This window comes from Carcharhinus amblyrhynchos, chromosome 6 (assembly GCF_965287045.1).
Source record: "Carcharhinus amblyrhynchos chromosome 6, sCarAmb.v2.hapA, whole genome shotgun sequence".
NCBI lineage: Eukaryota > Metazoa > Chordata > Chondrichthyes > Carcharhiniformes > Carcharhinidae > Carcharhinus > Carcharhinus amblyrhynchos.
The window spans coordinates 58,986,992-59,000,037 of record NC_137329.1 but is presented as its reverse complement, the minus strand read 5'-3'; the positions used below and the strand labels follow the sequence as shown (position 1 = coordinate 59,000,037).

Sequence of the window (13,046 nt, the reverse complement as noted above, 5' to 3'; positions counted from 1 at the left end):
ATCCAATGGAGCATGTTTTGGACTCTCAATTAATTTTGGGACTACCAAGTACCCATTTTATGTAAATATATAGTTGGTCTGATCAGGATTTATTCAATGGAGTAGCAAGTCTACTTTGCAATAATGCATCTATATTGGAATAGTTTATTTTGACTACCTCATCTCCCCAATATAGGAACAATGAACAAAGCCGAAGCAGAAAATAGTGGAAACATTATTTACAACACTATTACAACATAGAGAGAACAGAGGGATTTATTTTTTGAGTAAGAATCCCTTGAACATGCTGTGTGCTTCCAGTATTTTCTGTTCTTGTTTCAGATTTCCAGGATCAACGAGGAAATTTTTTTCTTCCTGCTCTTTTGAGTTTGGCATCAACCACTATTCCTGCTAAACCATTCTAGATGTTGTTCACCCCTTATGTAAAGAAATAACTCAAAGAATAAATCATAAACTTGTCCTTTACAACGGTGAACATGTGTTTCCTTGTCTTACATGCAAATAAAACTGAAGTAATTTTGGGTTTACCTTTTCTGTTCTGTTATATGTCTTACAAAAGTTCTGTGTGTCTTTGAATTGGAAGAACCTAAGCTTACCTTGTTGGTTCTTGCCCCTTGAGTTACAAAGTTACGGCTTCAAGCTCAATGCCCGAAGCGAGCACATAATCTGGATTGATACTCCAGTGCAATGAGGGACTGTGACAATATCAGAGGTCTCTCATTTTAGATGAGATATTAAACTGAGGCCCTGTCTGCTTTCTCTGATGGATGGAAAAGGCTAAACAATAATATTGTTAAGGCGGCCTGAGCAAAATTTATCCTTGAATGGGCGGCACGGCAGCACAATGGTTAGCACTGCTATTTCACAGCTCCAGGGATCTGAATTTGATTCCCGGTTTGGATCACTGTCTGTGTGGAGTTTGCACATTCTCCTCGTGTCTGCATGGGTTTCCTCCGGGTGCTCCGATTTCCTCCTACATTCCAAAAATGTGCGGGTTTGGTTGATTGGCCATGCTAAAATCGCCCCTAGCGTCCTGAGATGTGTAGGTTAGACGGATTAGTGGGTAAATATGATATGGGGGTAGGGCATGGGTGGGATTGTGGTTGGTGCAGACTCGATGGGCTGAATGGCTTCTTTCTGTGCTGTAGAGTTTCTATGATTCTATAAACCATATTATGTACAAAAACATACTATCTAGACATTACCTCATTGCTGCTCATAAGATCTTTATGTGCATAAATTGGCTGCTATGTTAGGCCATTTGAAACTAGAGGTTATACCCCAAATTCGTTAATTGTGAAACATTTTGGGGTGTCCTGAAGCTGCGAAACGGGATATATCAATTTCTTTCTTTATCTTGATCAATCGAGTCTGCCATTGTTGCTCCTTGGATTATCAGGTGACTCATTGTGTCTATAGAAAAAATACTTCAAAAATAATTCATTATGTGAAGCACTTTGTGAATTTTCAGTTCACTGCATAAATATTTTTTCATGTAACTGACTGAAACTTTTGAAGTTTACTGATGACTCAAAGTTGGGAGGACATAAACAGACTAGGCAGTCACATGGCAGTTGAGATTTAATGTGGCAAATTTAGGAAGGAAGAGGCGAGTCAATGGTACAAAATGGCAAAATAATAAATGTTACAATTTTAAAGGGGGATGAAGGGACAGGAACAACTGAGGGCTTGCATACACAACTCTTAAAAGTTAAAACAAATTAATGAGGCAGTTAAAAAAGACATATGCAATCATGGGCTTTATAAATATTGTACAGGCACAGAAAATTTTAAAAATCAAGTAATGTTAATGTTTAAAAAAACTAAACTTTTATGAGGCCAATTCTTTAAGATATTTAGTCCCTGGTAGGACGGGAAGTAAAGTTGATTCTAAGGGAAGGAGTGAATTCAATTTCTGGAAGAATTTGACTGGGGATGGGGAGAGATGGAAGTGAGTTTGATCCCTGCCCTAAAAAACGTCAGTATCATGATTTCAGTCATTTGAAAAGAATTGGTTAATGTCATAATGTATATACTGGTTATCTCATGTAAATATGTAAAACAGTTCGAATGATAACACAAAGCCAAACACCATTGCTCTTGTAGGGGTTGTGGGATACTGCACCTTGGAAAGAGGTTTATTTCAGGTGTTTTTCAATCCAGTCTTTGAATGGGGTTACATTTGTGTAAACGGTGAAAAGTTCTTGACTGCATCCTTCCTCATACCCCCAGCTCACCAACCCCACCAGGTACCAAGTGAAAGCAGAACCCGCCCTGTCTGGAGCAGGGAAGGTTGCCACACCACCTGTCTCCAACGGGCAGATGTTTGAGAAACCACTTGGGTCCTGACGGGCGCAGAACATGTTCTCTGTGATGCTGACGGAGATCCCATGATTCTCATACTGCTGTTCACACTGGACAGAATCACCGATTTCAATGGTGCCCACACGGATGGTGTCATTTGAATGGACTGAATCCTTGGCATCACTTTGTATTGTCCACCCAGTAACATAGCCCTGCATATTCATGATGGATAGATCTTTTATATCAGGGAGACACACGGGCTGCACTTGGTCCGTAATTTTTGCCTTGTCCATTAGCTTGATTATTGCAATGTCCGAATCTAGCAATACTGGGTCATAGGCGGGATGTACAATTACTGAAGCAATCTGAAGGAATTTAATCAGAAAAATGTAAAAGTTGTTTGAATGTTTTTTCTCATTCAATAAATATTTTGTGCTCTTCAAGATGGGATTGGCAATGATGAGAATCGAATGTATTTCACTTGTACGTACAGTTGCTTCCTTGGCATATATTTTATGCAGACCAAGGCTCCCTCTATAGTTTCCCAGTTGTATAAGATTACACACATAGGATATATCATGGAGAAACGGGCTTTTCGGCCAATTAGCCCATGTTGGTCTTTGTGTTCCATTCAAGCTCCATTTAATTCTACCATTTATTTCCTTCCCCATCAAATGCATGTCTAGTTTTCCCCTAAATATATTTATACAATTAATTTTAAGCATTCATTGTGGTAGTAAGTTACACACTCTCACCATTCTGTGAAGAAAGTTTATTTTGATTCCCTATTGGATTTCCTGGTGACTATCTAACGTTGGCCTCTAGTTATGTTCTTTACAATATAAGGAAATGTTCTATCAGCTTTTACCCCCACAGGCCCCAGCACCAATAGGCCTGATACCCAGTGGGCAGTGCCAAGGTGCCCCATAGACAGAATTGGGGACCAGGTTGGCAATGCCCAGGGGGTACACACCTTACCACTGACCATGTGGATCCAATGGGACCCGACTCCAGTAGGGTCAGGCCGCTAGCTCCCTGTTAGTGGGAGGAACAGTAAACTCTGCCAGAATGAACCACTCCTAATGGATGGAGGAAGAGCCTAGATGGCCTGGAGACTTCAGTTCTGGGCCCACTAACAAGGTTGCAATGAATATTTTAATATTCAAATCAGCTCATGCTGATTTCCAGCACAGAGCTGATGCTGCTGGAAATCCATGGCCCAAAGATGCACCGAGGCTGTGACACCCAGTAGGGAGCCCACTAAATGGCCTCCACTGATGTCTCCAGTGCAGCAGGCTGGGAGGATCGCAGCTCCTCCCCCCATAACATTTTCTAACCGTATTCATTCATTTCTAATGATGCATCTTTTTGAAAGCCTTTGAAAATCCAGATAAACCACACCTAAGATAGCATTACATACTCTCCCTGTTGCCCCCTCAGAAAATTCAATAAGCTTGGTCAAGCAAGGCTTTCCCTTTAAAATCCATTCAAAGGTGAACTTTACTCCTAAGTAAGAATACATTTCTTTTCGTCACTCATGCTGGACCATGACATGTTCTGACTTCCTTCTAAAATGTAGGATATATAGGATAAATATATTAGCTATCAGTGAGTCCTTTGATATGGCACCCTTTCTCTAACAAATTATTAGATTTGAGTAGTAATGCTCTGCTATCTCTTCCCTAAATTCTTTCAAAATACATTTATATAATCTATACAGACCCAACATTAACTCGGATATAAATAGTGTTAAGGTTTTGCAAAGAGTACATATTTCTTGAAATATGTATAAGAGAACATTTTAAACCAATATGTGGAATATCCAAGAAGGGAGGGAGATGTGCTGGATCTGATTCTGGGGAATGAAGCTGGACAGGTGGTTGAGGTGGTGTTAGGGGGAGCATTTTAGTGATAGTGATCACAACATAGTACAAGTTAAGCTTATTATGGACAAAGAAATCGACAAGCTGCAAAAAAAGAGTTTTGGATTGGGGGAGAGTGGATTTTAGTAAAAACAAACAGGATCTGGCCAAGGTAGACTACTAATGGGAAAATCACAGAAGAGCAGGGGGGTGGGGAACATTCAAAAAGGAAATGGGGAGGGTGTAAGCCCTGCATGTTCCCTCTGAGATGATAGGTAGGAATAGCAAGCCCAGAGAACCATGGATGATCAGAAATATTCAGGATACAATGAGAAGAAAGGCTTTTCAAAAGGGAGCAAATCAGTGGAGGCATTAGTGACGTCTGGAAAGTGCAGGGTAGAGCTTAAGAAAGCAATTAGGAATGCAAAGAAAGGATATGAGAAACCTCTGTCTGGTAAAATTAGGGAAAATCCCAAGATATTCTGTAAGTATATCAATAGGAAGAGAATAACCAGGTAAAATGTAGGGCTAATTGGGGACTAAGGGGGCAATCTATAGGTGGGGCCAGAGGACATTGGTAGAGTGTTGAATGAATACTTCACATCCATCTTCATCCAAGAGAATGAGGAATATGGAATTCATGAATATGGAATGCAGAGACAGACTGTGAAGGTCTTGAACAAATTGACATAGGGAAGATCAAGGTATTGGAGGTGTTGAATAAATCTCAGGCCCAGGTCCAGGTCCAGATGAAGTGTGCCCTAGGCTGTTGTGGGAGGCAAGGGATGAGATTACAGGGGATCTGACCCAAATTTTCAATTCCTCTCTTGCCACGGGGGAGGTGCCAGATTACTGAAGAACGGCTAATGTGATTCCACTATTTAAGAAGGGTTGTAGAGATAAACCAGGGAACTACAGTCCAGTGAGTTCCACATCAGTGGTTGGGAAACTATTAGAGAAATTTCTGAAGGAAAGCATTATCTCCACTTGGAGGGACAAAGCTTGATCAGGGATAGTCAGCATGACTTTGTCAGACAGAGATCATGCCTAACAAATTTGAATGAATTTTTTGTGGAGGTGACCAGGTGTGTAAATGAGGGTAGTGCAGTTGATGTGGTTTATGTGGATTTCAGCAAAGTCTTTGACAACATCCCACATGGGAGACTTGTAAAGAAGGAAAATTCACTTGGGAAATAGGGTAATTTGATAAAGTGGATTCAAAATTGGCTCAGTTGTAGCAGACAGAGAGTGATGACAGGAGGCTGCTTTACTGACTGGAAGACAATGTCCAGTGATGTACCACAGGGATCTGTGTTGGGTCCTGTATTATTTGTTATTTATATAAATGACATTGATGACTATGTGCGGGGGTAGGATTAGTAAGTTTACGGATGATACAGAGATTGGACTGGTGATTAACAGTGAGGAGGAGTGTCTTGGGCTACAAGATATAGTGGAATGGTCAAATAGGTAGACAAACAGCAGATGGAATTTAACCCTGAAAAGTGTGAGGTGATATACTTTGGAAGGACAAAGGAAGTATTCAATGAATGGTAGGACACTAGGAAGTTCTGTGGAACTCAGGAAACTTGATGTGTTTGTCCACAGATCTCTGAAAGTAGAAGGGCATGTTAATAGGGTGGTGAAAAAGACAAATGGGACACTCGCCTTTATCAGTCGAGACATAGATTTCAAAAGCAGGAAAGTCATGTTGGATTTGTATTGAATTTTGGTGAGGCCACAGCTAAAGTACTGTATGCAGTTCCAGTTGCCACATAATGAAGGTTGTGATTGCGCTAGAGTGGGTGCAGAGGAGATTCACCAGGATACTGCCTGGAATGGAACATTAAGTTATAAAGACAAACATGGACAGGGTGGATAAGGAGCAGCTGTTCTCCTTTGTTGAAGGGTTAGTCAGAAGGGGATATTTGTTCACGGCGAGGGGCAGGGGGTTTAGGGGGAATGTGAGGAAAAACTTTTTTATCCAGCAGGTGATGACAGTCTAGAATGCGCTGCTTGGGACAGTGGTAGAGGCAGATTACCTCACATCCTTTAAAAAGTATCTGGATGAGCACTTGGCACACCATAACATTCAGGCCATGGGCCATGTGCTGGCACTTGGGATTAGATGGGAGTTCAGATGTTTCTAATGTGTTCTGCGGATGCCTTAGGGTGCTGTATGATTCCATGATTCAGGGGTTTGTCCTCTTTAAGTTTGATTCTTTTTGTTAGTGTACATCCCCTTTTTAAATTTGAAATGCACTTACCTCATTGCTCATTCCATCATTCAGTCACATCTATCTATTCTATTGTCCTGGTAAATACTGAAACAAAATATTTTCTTAGTATTTCCAACATATCCCTATTGCTACCTATGGTATTATCGTCTAATGGTCCTATTCAAAGCATAGCCTTACTAGTTATTGATATGCCTGTAAAATATTTATTGTTTTAAATTCCTTGATAATTTAATTTCATAGTTTCCCTTTGCCTGCCAAATTATTTCTTTGACTTCAGTCCTAATCTCTTCATATTCTTTCTTATGATGCACTGTTCTTTGTATGTATTTAATCTATCTATGGGAGCTTGACCCTGCACTCCCCATGCACGAAGGGGCTCAAAGTCTGGTGAAAACTAAAAATCACAAATCTCGCCAGCAAGATTGTGATCTCCAATTTTCTTCACCCCTCGCCTGCGATGTAAAGAGGTTCACACCCATAACCAGATTTTAATACGTTTCCATAAACTTAAATATTATTATGCACACCCCTCACCAAATTATTCCCCTAACTAGGTTTTCATATCTCACCAGCATGATGCCTCATTTTCAACTCTTCAAAAATCAACTTATCTCCAAGCTATTAATATGATTTTTGTCATACTACACCCTTCTCTATCATTACCTTAAAGTGTACTCTATTACTGTCACTGCCAAGAAAGGTACACAATATTCTAAAGTGGAGAGTTGCTAAACTTTTTACAATTCAGCTAGCAGGGGGTAAAATTACGATCAAGCAGGGGACATGGCTGGCCCATTGCACTTGAGTTGTGCTGATGTCTGTGATCGTGGTTTTTCCTGTGCTATGGTAGAACAAATGATCGAGGTAGCCAATGAAGTTAAACCGAGGCTTTACCTGATGTAATTTTTTTCAAAGCCATCTCGGCTAAGCTGAAGTTCAGATCAAGTCTGGGAGGGGGTGTAATGCTTCATCCTGTCAGCTTGGATCTTGTATGATCAAGTATAAGATGGGATGTATATCCTGTCTTGTCAGCTTGGATCTGATTTGTCCCTCGTGTGGGGACTCTGATTGGACTTAATTGTTTTTTTTGATTAGGAATAAAGTGCCAAAAGGTACAATTAGAAAAAAAGAAATATCACTCAAATATCAACTTAATGCATTTTTAAATTATTCTACACTATCAGCCTTTATTGCACTTTCTTTATCCCAAAAGCCAGTTAGCTTTCCTTCCTGTTACTCAGTGAATTATGTACCAATACTGTCATTTTTTTCCCGTGTTGTGTTCTGTATCTAGGCCAGGATTTTTGGGATGACTTGGGAATCCTTTAAATATAGCAGATGCAAGCCGATTCCAGGATCCCACCCCATTCCCATTTCCAGCAACATCTGCATTAGAAACAATGTTCTTATGCATTCAAAACTGAAGACAACACTACCTGGGATCTCTGGTGTAGTAATTTAAAACAAATTAAATGCATGGAGTCTTTTTAAATAAAAAAACTTCAGCAGATTTCACTTAGGCAAAAAAGTCTCTACCTGGCTTTTTCACAGGGTTTATATTTCACAGAGTTTGTTATTGTAGCTGAATCCATTATGAATGCTTCACTGAGTTTAGAGCGGTCCCGAGGGACACATCTCAGAAGGAGCCTAAGTTCACATTTTGATTGACGGGTTAAGAGGTTGTTAAGAAATTATTAAAAGGATAGTCGAGATGGGATTTTCCTCCCCTCTGCAGTAGGTTTTGCAGCTGTCGGTGGGGGTATGCCACCCACTGGTAGCAGAATTTTATGGTCCCACTGTTGCCAACAGGGTTTTCTGTTGAACTTGCGGAGGAGGTGAACTGTCAGAGGGACGATGAGTTCCCACCAGTATAAACAGCAGCAAGATTTTGGCCTCTATCTTTGAGGTGGTTAGTGAAATAGATGTTTGTTTTTAACAACAGATTGACCACTTGAGGGCATTTACATTTTTTGAATGGGTTTTTTGAATGAAAGCCTTTTTCAGTAGAAAGTATATTTGAGTAAAAGTTCAATTAGATTGTTAGAGTTTTCTTTTTTTTGTCTCCATTTCAAACATATAGATCCAGAGGTCTAACCATAGTGGATTCTGGTAAGTGGCTATGGAAGATAAATGGGAGACATGGAGGGGGGCATGGAGTATGAGGAAGCCTGAGGGAACATAATGGGGGCAAGTGTATGGTGAGGTGAGGTGAAGGTTTTAGCAGCTGACATCATTAAAACTGGGTCAATGTCACAGTAAGTGGAGCCAGACATTCTAGTCTGCCAACATGGTCATTAAACTGCCTCATTTGCACCCTCATGCTTGCCTCTGGAGATGGTAGGCCTGACACATCTTGTTGCAGCCTTGTGCCTCTCTTTGGCTTGACTCCATCTCACCTTCACCTTCCCAACACAAAAACATGGCTGGCTTGGTTTTTTTTAAAGGAAACAGGATTCAATCCAACCCCACTTCTTTAGAAAACTGTAGCCCCTGGAGTCACACTGATTATACTTTCATTGCTAATTTATCTTCCCTAATCTCATTACATTGCATTTATCTACACCAAGAATTACAAATAGATTAAAACTTTCTGTGCTGTCAACCAAACCCTGACATCCTTGCCAACAAGAACCCCCAATCCTGGCCCCATCCCCCATTCTGAACTGCTCAGAAAGAGAAGGGAATTGGTGAGGAAACCTCCTTCTTTGCTGTACCTTATTGGTACATGCACCTTTCTTTCCTCTCCACCCATGTACTTTTGCAGGTACACTAGCACACAAAGATCTGAACATAGAAGAAGGGGGTCCATTATCATTACGATGTGGCAGAAACTCAAATACCTTTCTTCTTTCCTTTTGAAAATCCTAGAAAAGTAAGCACAGCCTTGCTATTTTCACCATACCCCCATAGTAATTTCTTTAAAAGGATCTTTGTTTTGTTTTGAACAACAGTTATATAGGACCTGACATAGCCTTAAATAAAGTGGGAGCAATGAACATTTTCCTTTCATTGGACAACAAATGCAATGCACTACAGTGTTGGTGTTACAATGTACAGGTAAAAGTCAGCATCTGGGCAATTTACCCTCCTCTCCTCCCTTCAACCCTGTCATATTACTCACTTGTAGATACTGCCGGCTCTTCTCTTGCCGCTCCTCCTCGTAGTAATGCTTTCCAAGAACCACCATCATATCTGCTGTGCTGATCATCACCGCCTTTCCCAGCTCCGTCACACAGTGGGCAGCAACTACAATGTTCCGTTCATTCAGGAGTGCTCCGCTGCAGGCCAGGAACCACGTATGCTGCCGAACAATTTCATTGCTTGTCCGTGATGTCTTCTGGTAGAGTGCAGCCTGCCAGGCCCAAGCCATTGATGGCAGATTCTGCAGGCTGAAATTGCTAAGTTTCCCACAAACTGCCAAGTAGGAGACAAACAAAAGTGCAAGCATTATACTCACAACAGTCATGTAAAAAAACATCAGCTAGAAGAAAACAGGAACTTTGACAGGCATACAGTCATTAAAGCACAACGAATTGGCTTGGTTGACCTTTTTGGCTCTATTCATTGCACTTCAGAAAGGATGCTTTGACCTTGGAGAGGTACCGTGCAGATTCATTACATTGATACTTGGGTTATACGATTAAATTATGATAACAGGTGAATAGTTTGGGCTAACATTCCCTCAATATAGATCAAGTTTTAATTTTTTGAAATGTTTACTGTGATTAAACAATCTGATAGATTATGTAGGGAGAAGTTATATTTCCTGGTGGGGAAGCCTAGAACAAGGGGCATGACTTTAGGGAAGATGTGGAGATGCTGTGTGATGTGGACATGGGTTTACTATCAAATAAGCCTGTTGGACTTTAACCTGGTGTTGTGAGACTTTTTACTTTGGGATGGTATCGGGAAACACATTGGGCGGAATTCTCCCATGCCATTTAAATCATCAGCTGTCTCCACTGAAGTGGGATTTTGGTATGCAAGAAGTTAGAAACTTGGAGTGCGAGGAATAGACTAGGTAAGAGCTAGACTGAACTTGGTGGGTATGTATGGACAACCAGGGGACACCTCTGTAGTGGTAAGGTTTCCCCTTGGATATTGTCCTAGGATATCTTTTCAAGAGATCAGGCACTATTTACGATTGTTAAAAGTAAACATAATTGTGCAAAAAAACACATAAAATCATTGAAACTGTCAAAGCTGTCAAGGAACTTTGAAAGGATACTAGGTATGTTAACATGGAAGGGATAGGGAAAAGGATGGGAACACGACATGGGTTGGTATAGGGGTTATGAGGGGGTGTGGGGCATGTGCTGGCATAATTTATAATGGCTAGGCTACGGGAGTGTTTGGCGGGGATGAGGTGCTAGAGGGCTGCATTTTGTTTTAATTTTTTTTAATTCAACGAAGTGCCAGAGCACAGAAACATGCCTTCCATCAAGCCTGCTTTCACAGCTGGCAAACTCTGACTCATTCTGGGGTGCCAGGTCCAACTTTGAATCCAGCCCATATGTCCTGGAACTAAAATCAAAACTGTGGGTGGCAATCTTTTAAAGGTCAGGTGGGAATTCACCTATCTCTGAGTTTCGGCCATGCAAAAACAAAAGAAAATTTGAAACTTTTGCTTCAAAAAGCCATTTTGACTAGATCAATTGAAAACTGAAATTGAAAATTGAAAACAGACACTGATACATTTTCGGCCTGTAAGGGTATTAAGGAATATGGAGCCAAGTTGGATAAATGGAGTTAAGATCCAGATCAGTCATAATTTAATTAAAACAAACATTAAAGATTCTCACATTACAGTTGCAGGATGCTCACCACTGATCAGCTATTTACATTTTTTGAACTAAAATCACAATCCAACCTTAACCATGGCCAGGAATTTTAGGATGTTGGAGTTTCCGTTCCCAGCATTCAAAGAGTTGGAAAACATACCCCGCCTGTCCCCTGCCAGCCATCATACATTCAAACAAGGGTTTATTGGCTAGAGATGGAACTTTCACCCCATCACTCAGGAGGAAGTCCTGCCTCAGAGAGCTGCCGGCCGATCCACTTGAGTCCCTGCAGCACCAGAGGATTGCAGCAGACAGAACTGGAACTCCAGGCAGCCCGCACATTCTAAGTAATGAGAATTTAGGAAAAAGTGAGTGAGTCTCTGGGAGGTGAGATCCAGTAGGGGTGTATAGAATGGATTAGACGTGTTGGTGGAGAGGCTGGAGGGAGGGACTACCCACAGAGGGCAGAACTTGCGAAGGGGATACCTGATATTAAAAAGAGGCTGCCAATGAGGTGCCCCTCCACTTCCTACCCGAGGACAGAACAGAGTTATTTTAGGCTTTTCTCCTTCTCTTGAACTCCTTCCACCTGCCTAAAATTGAGGCTGGGCAAGAATCAATCCTAAAGTGGTCAATAAGTGACCAGCTAAGGGCTTCAACTGAGGCAAGGATTGGTGGTCCAGCCTAAGCTGGAGTGAAATTGTGGAGAGGTCGGGGTGGTAGGAGCCTGGTGGGAAGTCCTTTCATGAAGACTTACGGCCATCCGCCATCTACAAACTTGCCAGTGGAGGAACATAAAATTCTGCCCCAAAGTACGATAGAAGTTTGCAGCAGAGAGAGGACCCATGAGTCAGATTTGAAATTTTTAGACATAGCAGCAATTTGCCTACATAGCTATTTCTGAAGTACTCATTTTCTTGTGCTGTCCACCCCCCACCTTATTCATTTATGTGCATTCCTTATTGACATCAACAAGCAGTGATTCAGCATTCATATGTGTTGATGGCAACAAACTCTACCTATTCATGGCTTCATGACTGCTTAGTATTCCCTGCCTCATATGAAGACATCAATGAGCCAAAACTAGCCTATCCAGAACTTCAAAATTAATAACTGAACACATCGACCACATCAGCAAGACTGATTACTTCACCTCTACGTCATGTCCCTCACAGGAATGTAAAATAAAGTTTGTCCGACAGCACAGACAAACATAAAAGGATCCATTTTTATGGTGCTGAGAAAGGAAAACTTTGTTTGATTGAGAACTTTATGATGTTAGATTAAGTTTTTTTGTGACATCTTTTTCAATGATTCAATGCTTATTCTTACATGATAGAGTGCTTATAGTTTCTATTATTAATAGTTTAAAGATCTGGTTGAATGGCATTTTATAACAATAGCAGTTTTTTTTAAAGAAAATTATGAATGGGTGTAGCTATTTACCATTTATATAGATGATCTGGAGGAGGGAACCGAGTGCATGGTGTCGAAATTTGCTGATGACACCAAGATTGGTGGAACGGCAAATTGCGCGGAGGGTGTGGAGAGTCTGCAGAAGGATCTAGATAGGCTGGGCAAATGGGCCAGGAACTGGCAAATGGAATTTAATGTTGGCAAGTGCGAGGTGGTCCACTTTGGTAGGAATAATGGTAGGAACGACGATTACTTACGTGGCGAAAAACTGCAGCAGGCGATGGCACAGAGGGACCTCGGGGTCCTTGTGCATGAGTCGCAAAAACCCAGCCTGCAGGTGCAGCAGGTGGTCAGGGAGGCTAATGGGATGCTGGCCTTCATAGCGAGGGGGATTGAATATAAAAGTAGGGAGGTCTTGCTGCAGCTGTATAGGGCATTGGTGA

General features: G+C 41.3%; 1 protein-coding gene across 1 annotated transcript in view; it reads right to left on the bottom strand.

Annotated features, from left to right (window-relative positions):
* Positions 1 to 1,138: 1,138 nt before the first annotated feature.
* Positions 1,139 to 13,046, bottom strand: part of pamr1a (peptidase domain containing associated with muscle regeneration 1a) — a 114,096-nt gene continuing 102,188 nt past the window's right edge. The window contains exons 11-12 of the mRNA XM_080191622.1: positions 9,528 to 9,820; positions 1,139 to 2,669 (exon numbers count right to left, since the gene is read on the bottom strand). Coding sequence (XP_080047748.1) covers positions 2,139 to 2,669; positions 9,528 to 9,820 — 824 coding nt within the window. The 3' untranslated portion in view covers positions 1,139 to 2,138. The remainder of the gene's footprint in view (positions 2,670 to 9,527; positions 9,821 to 13,046) is intronic.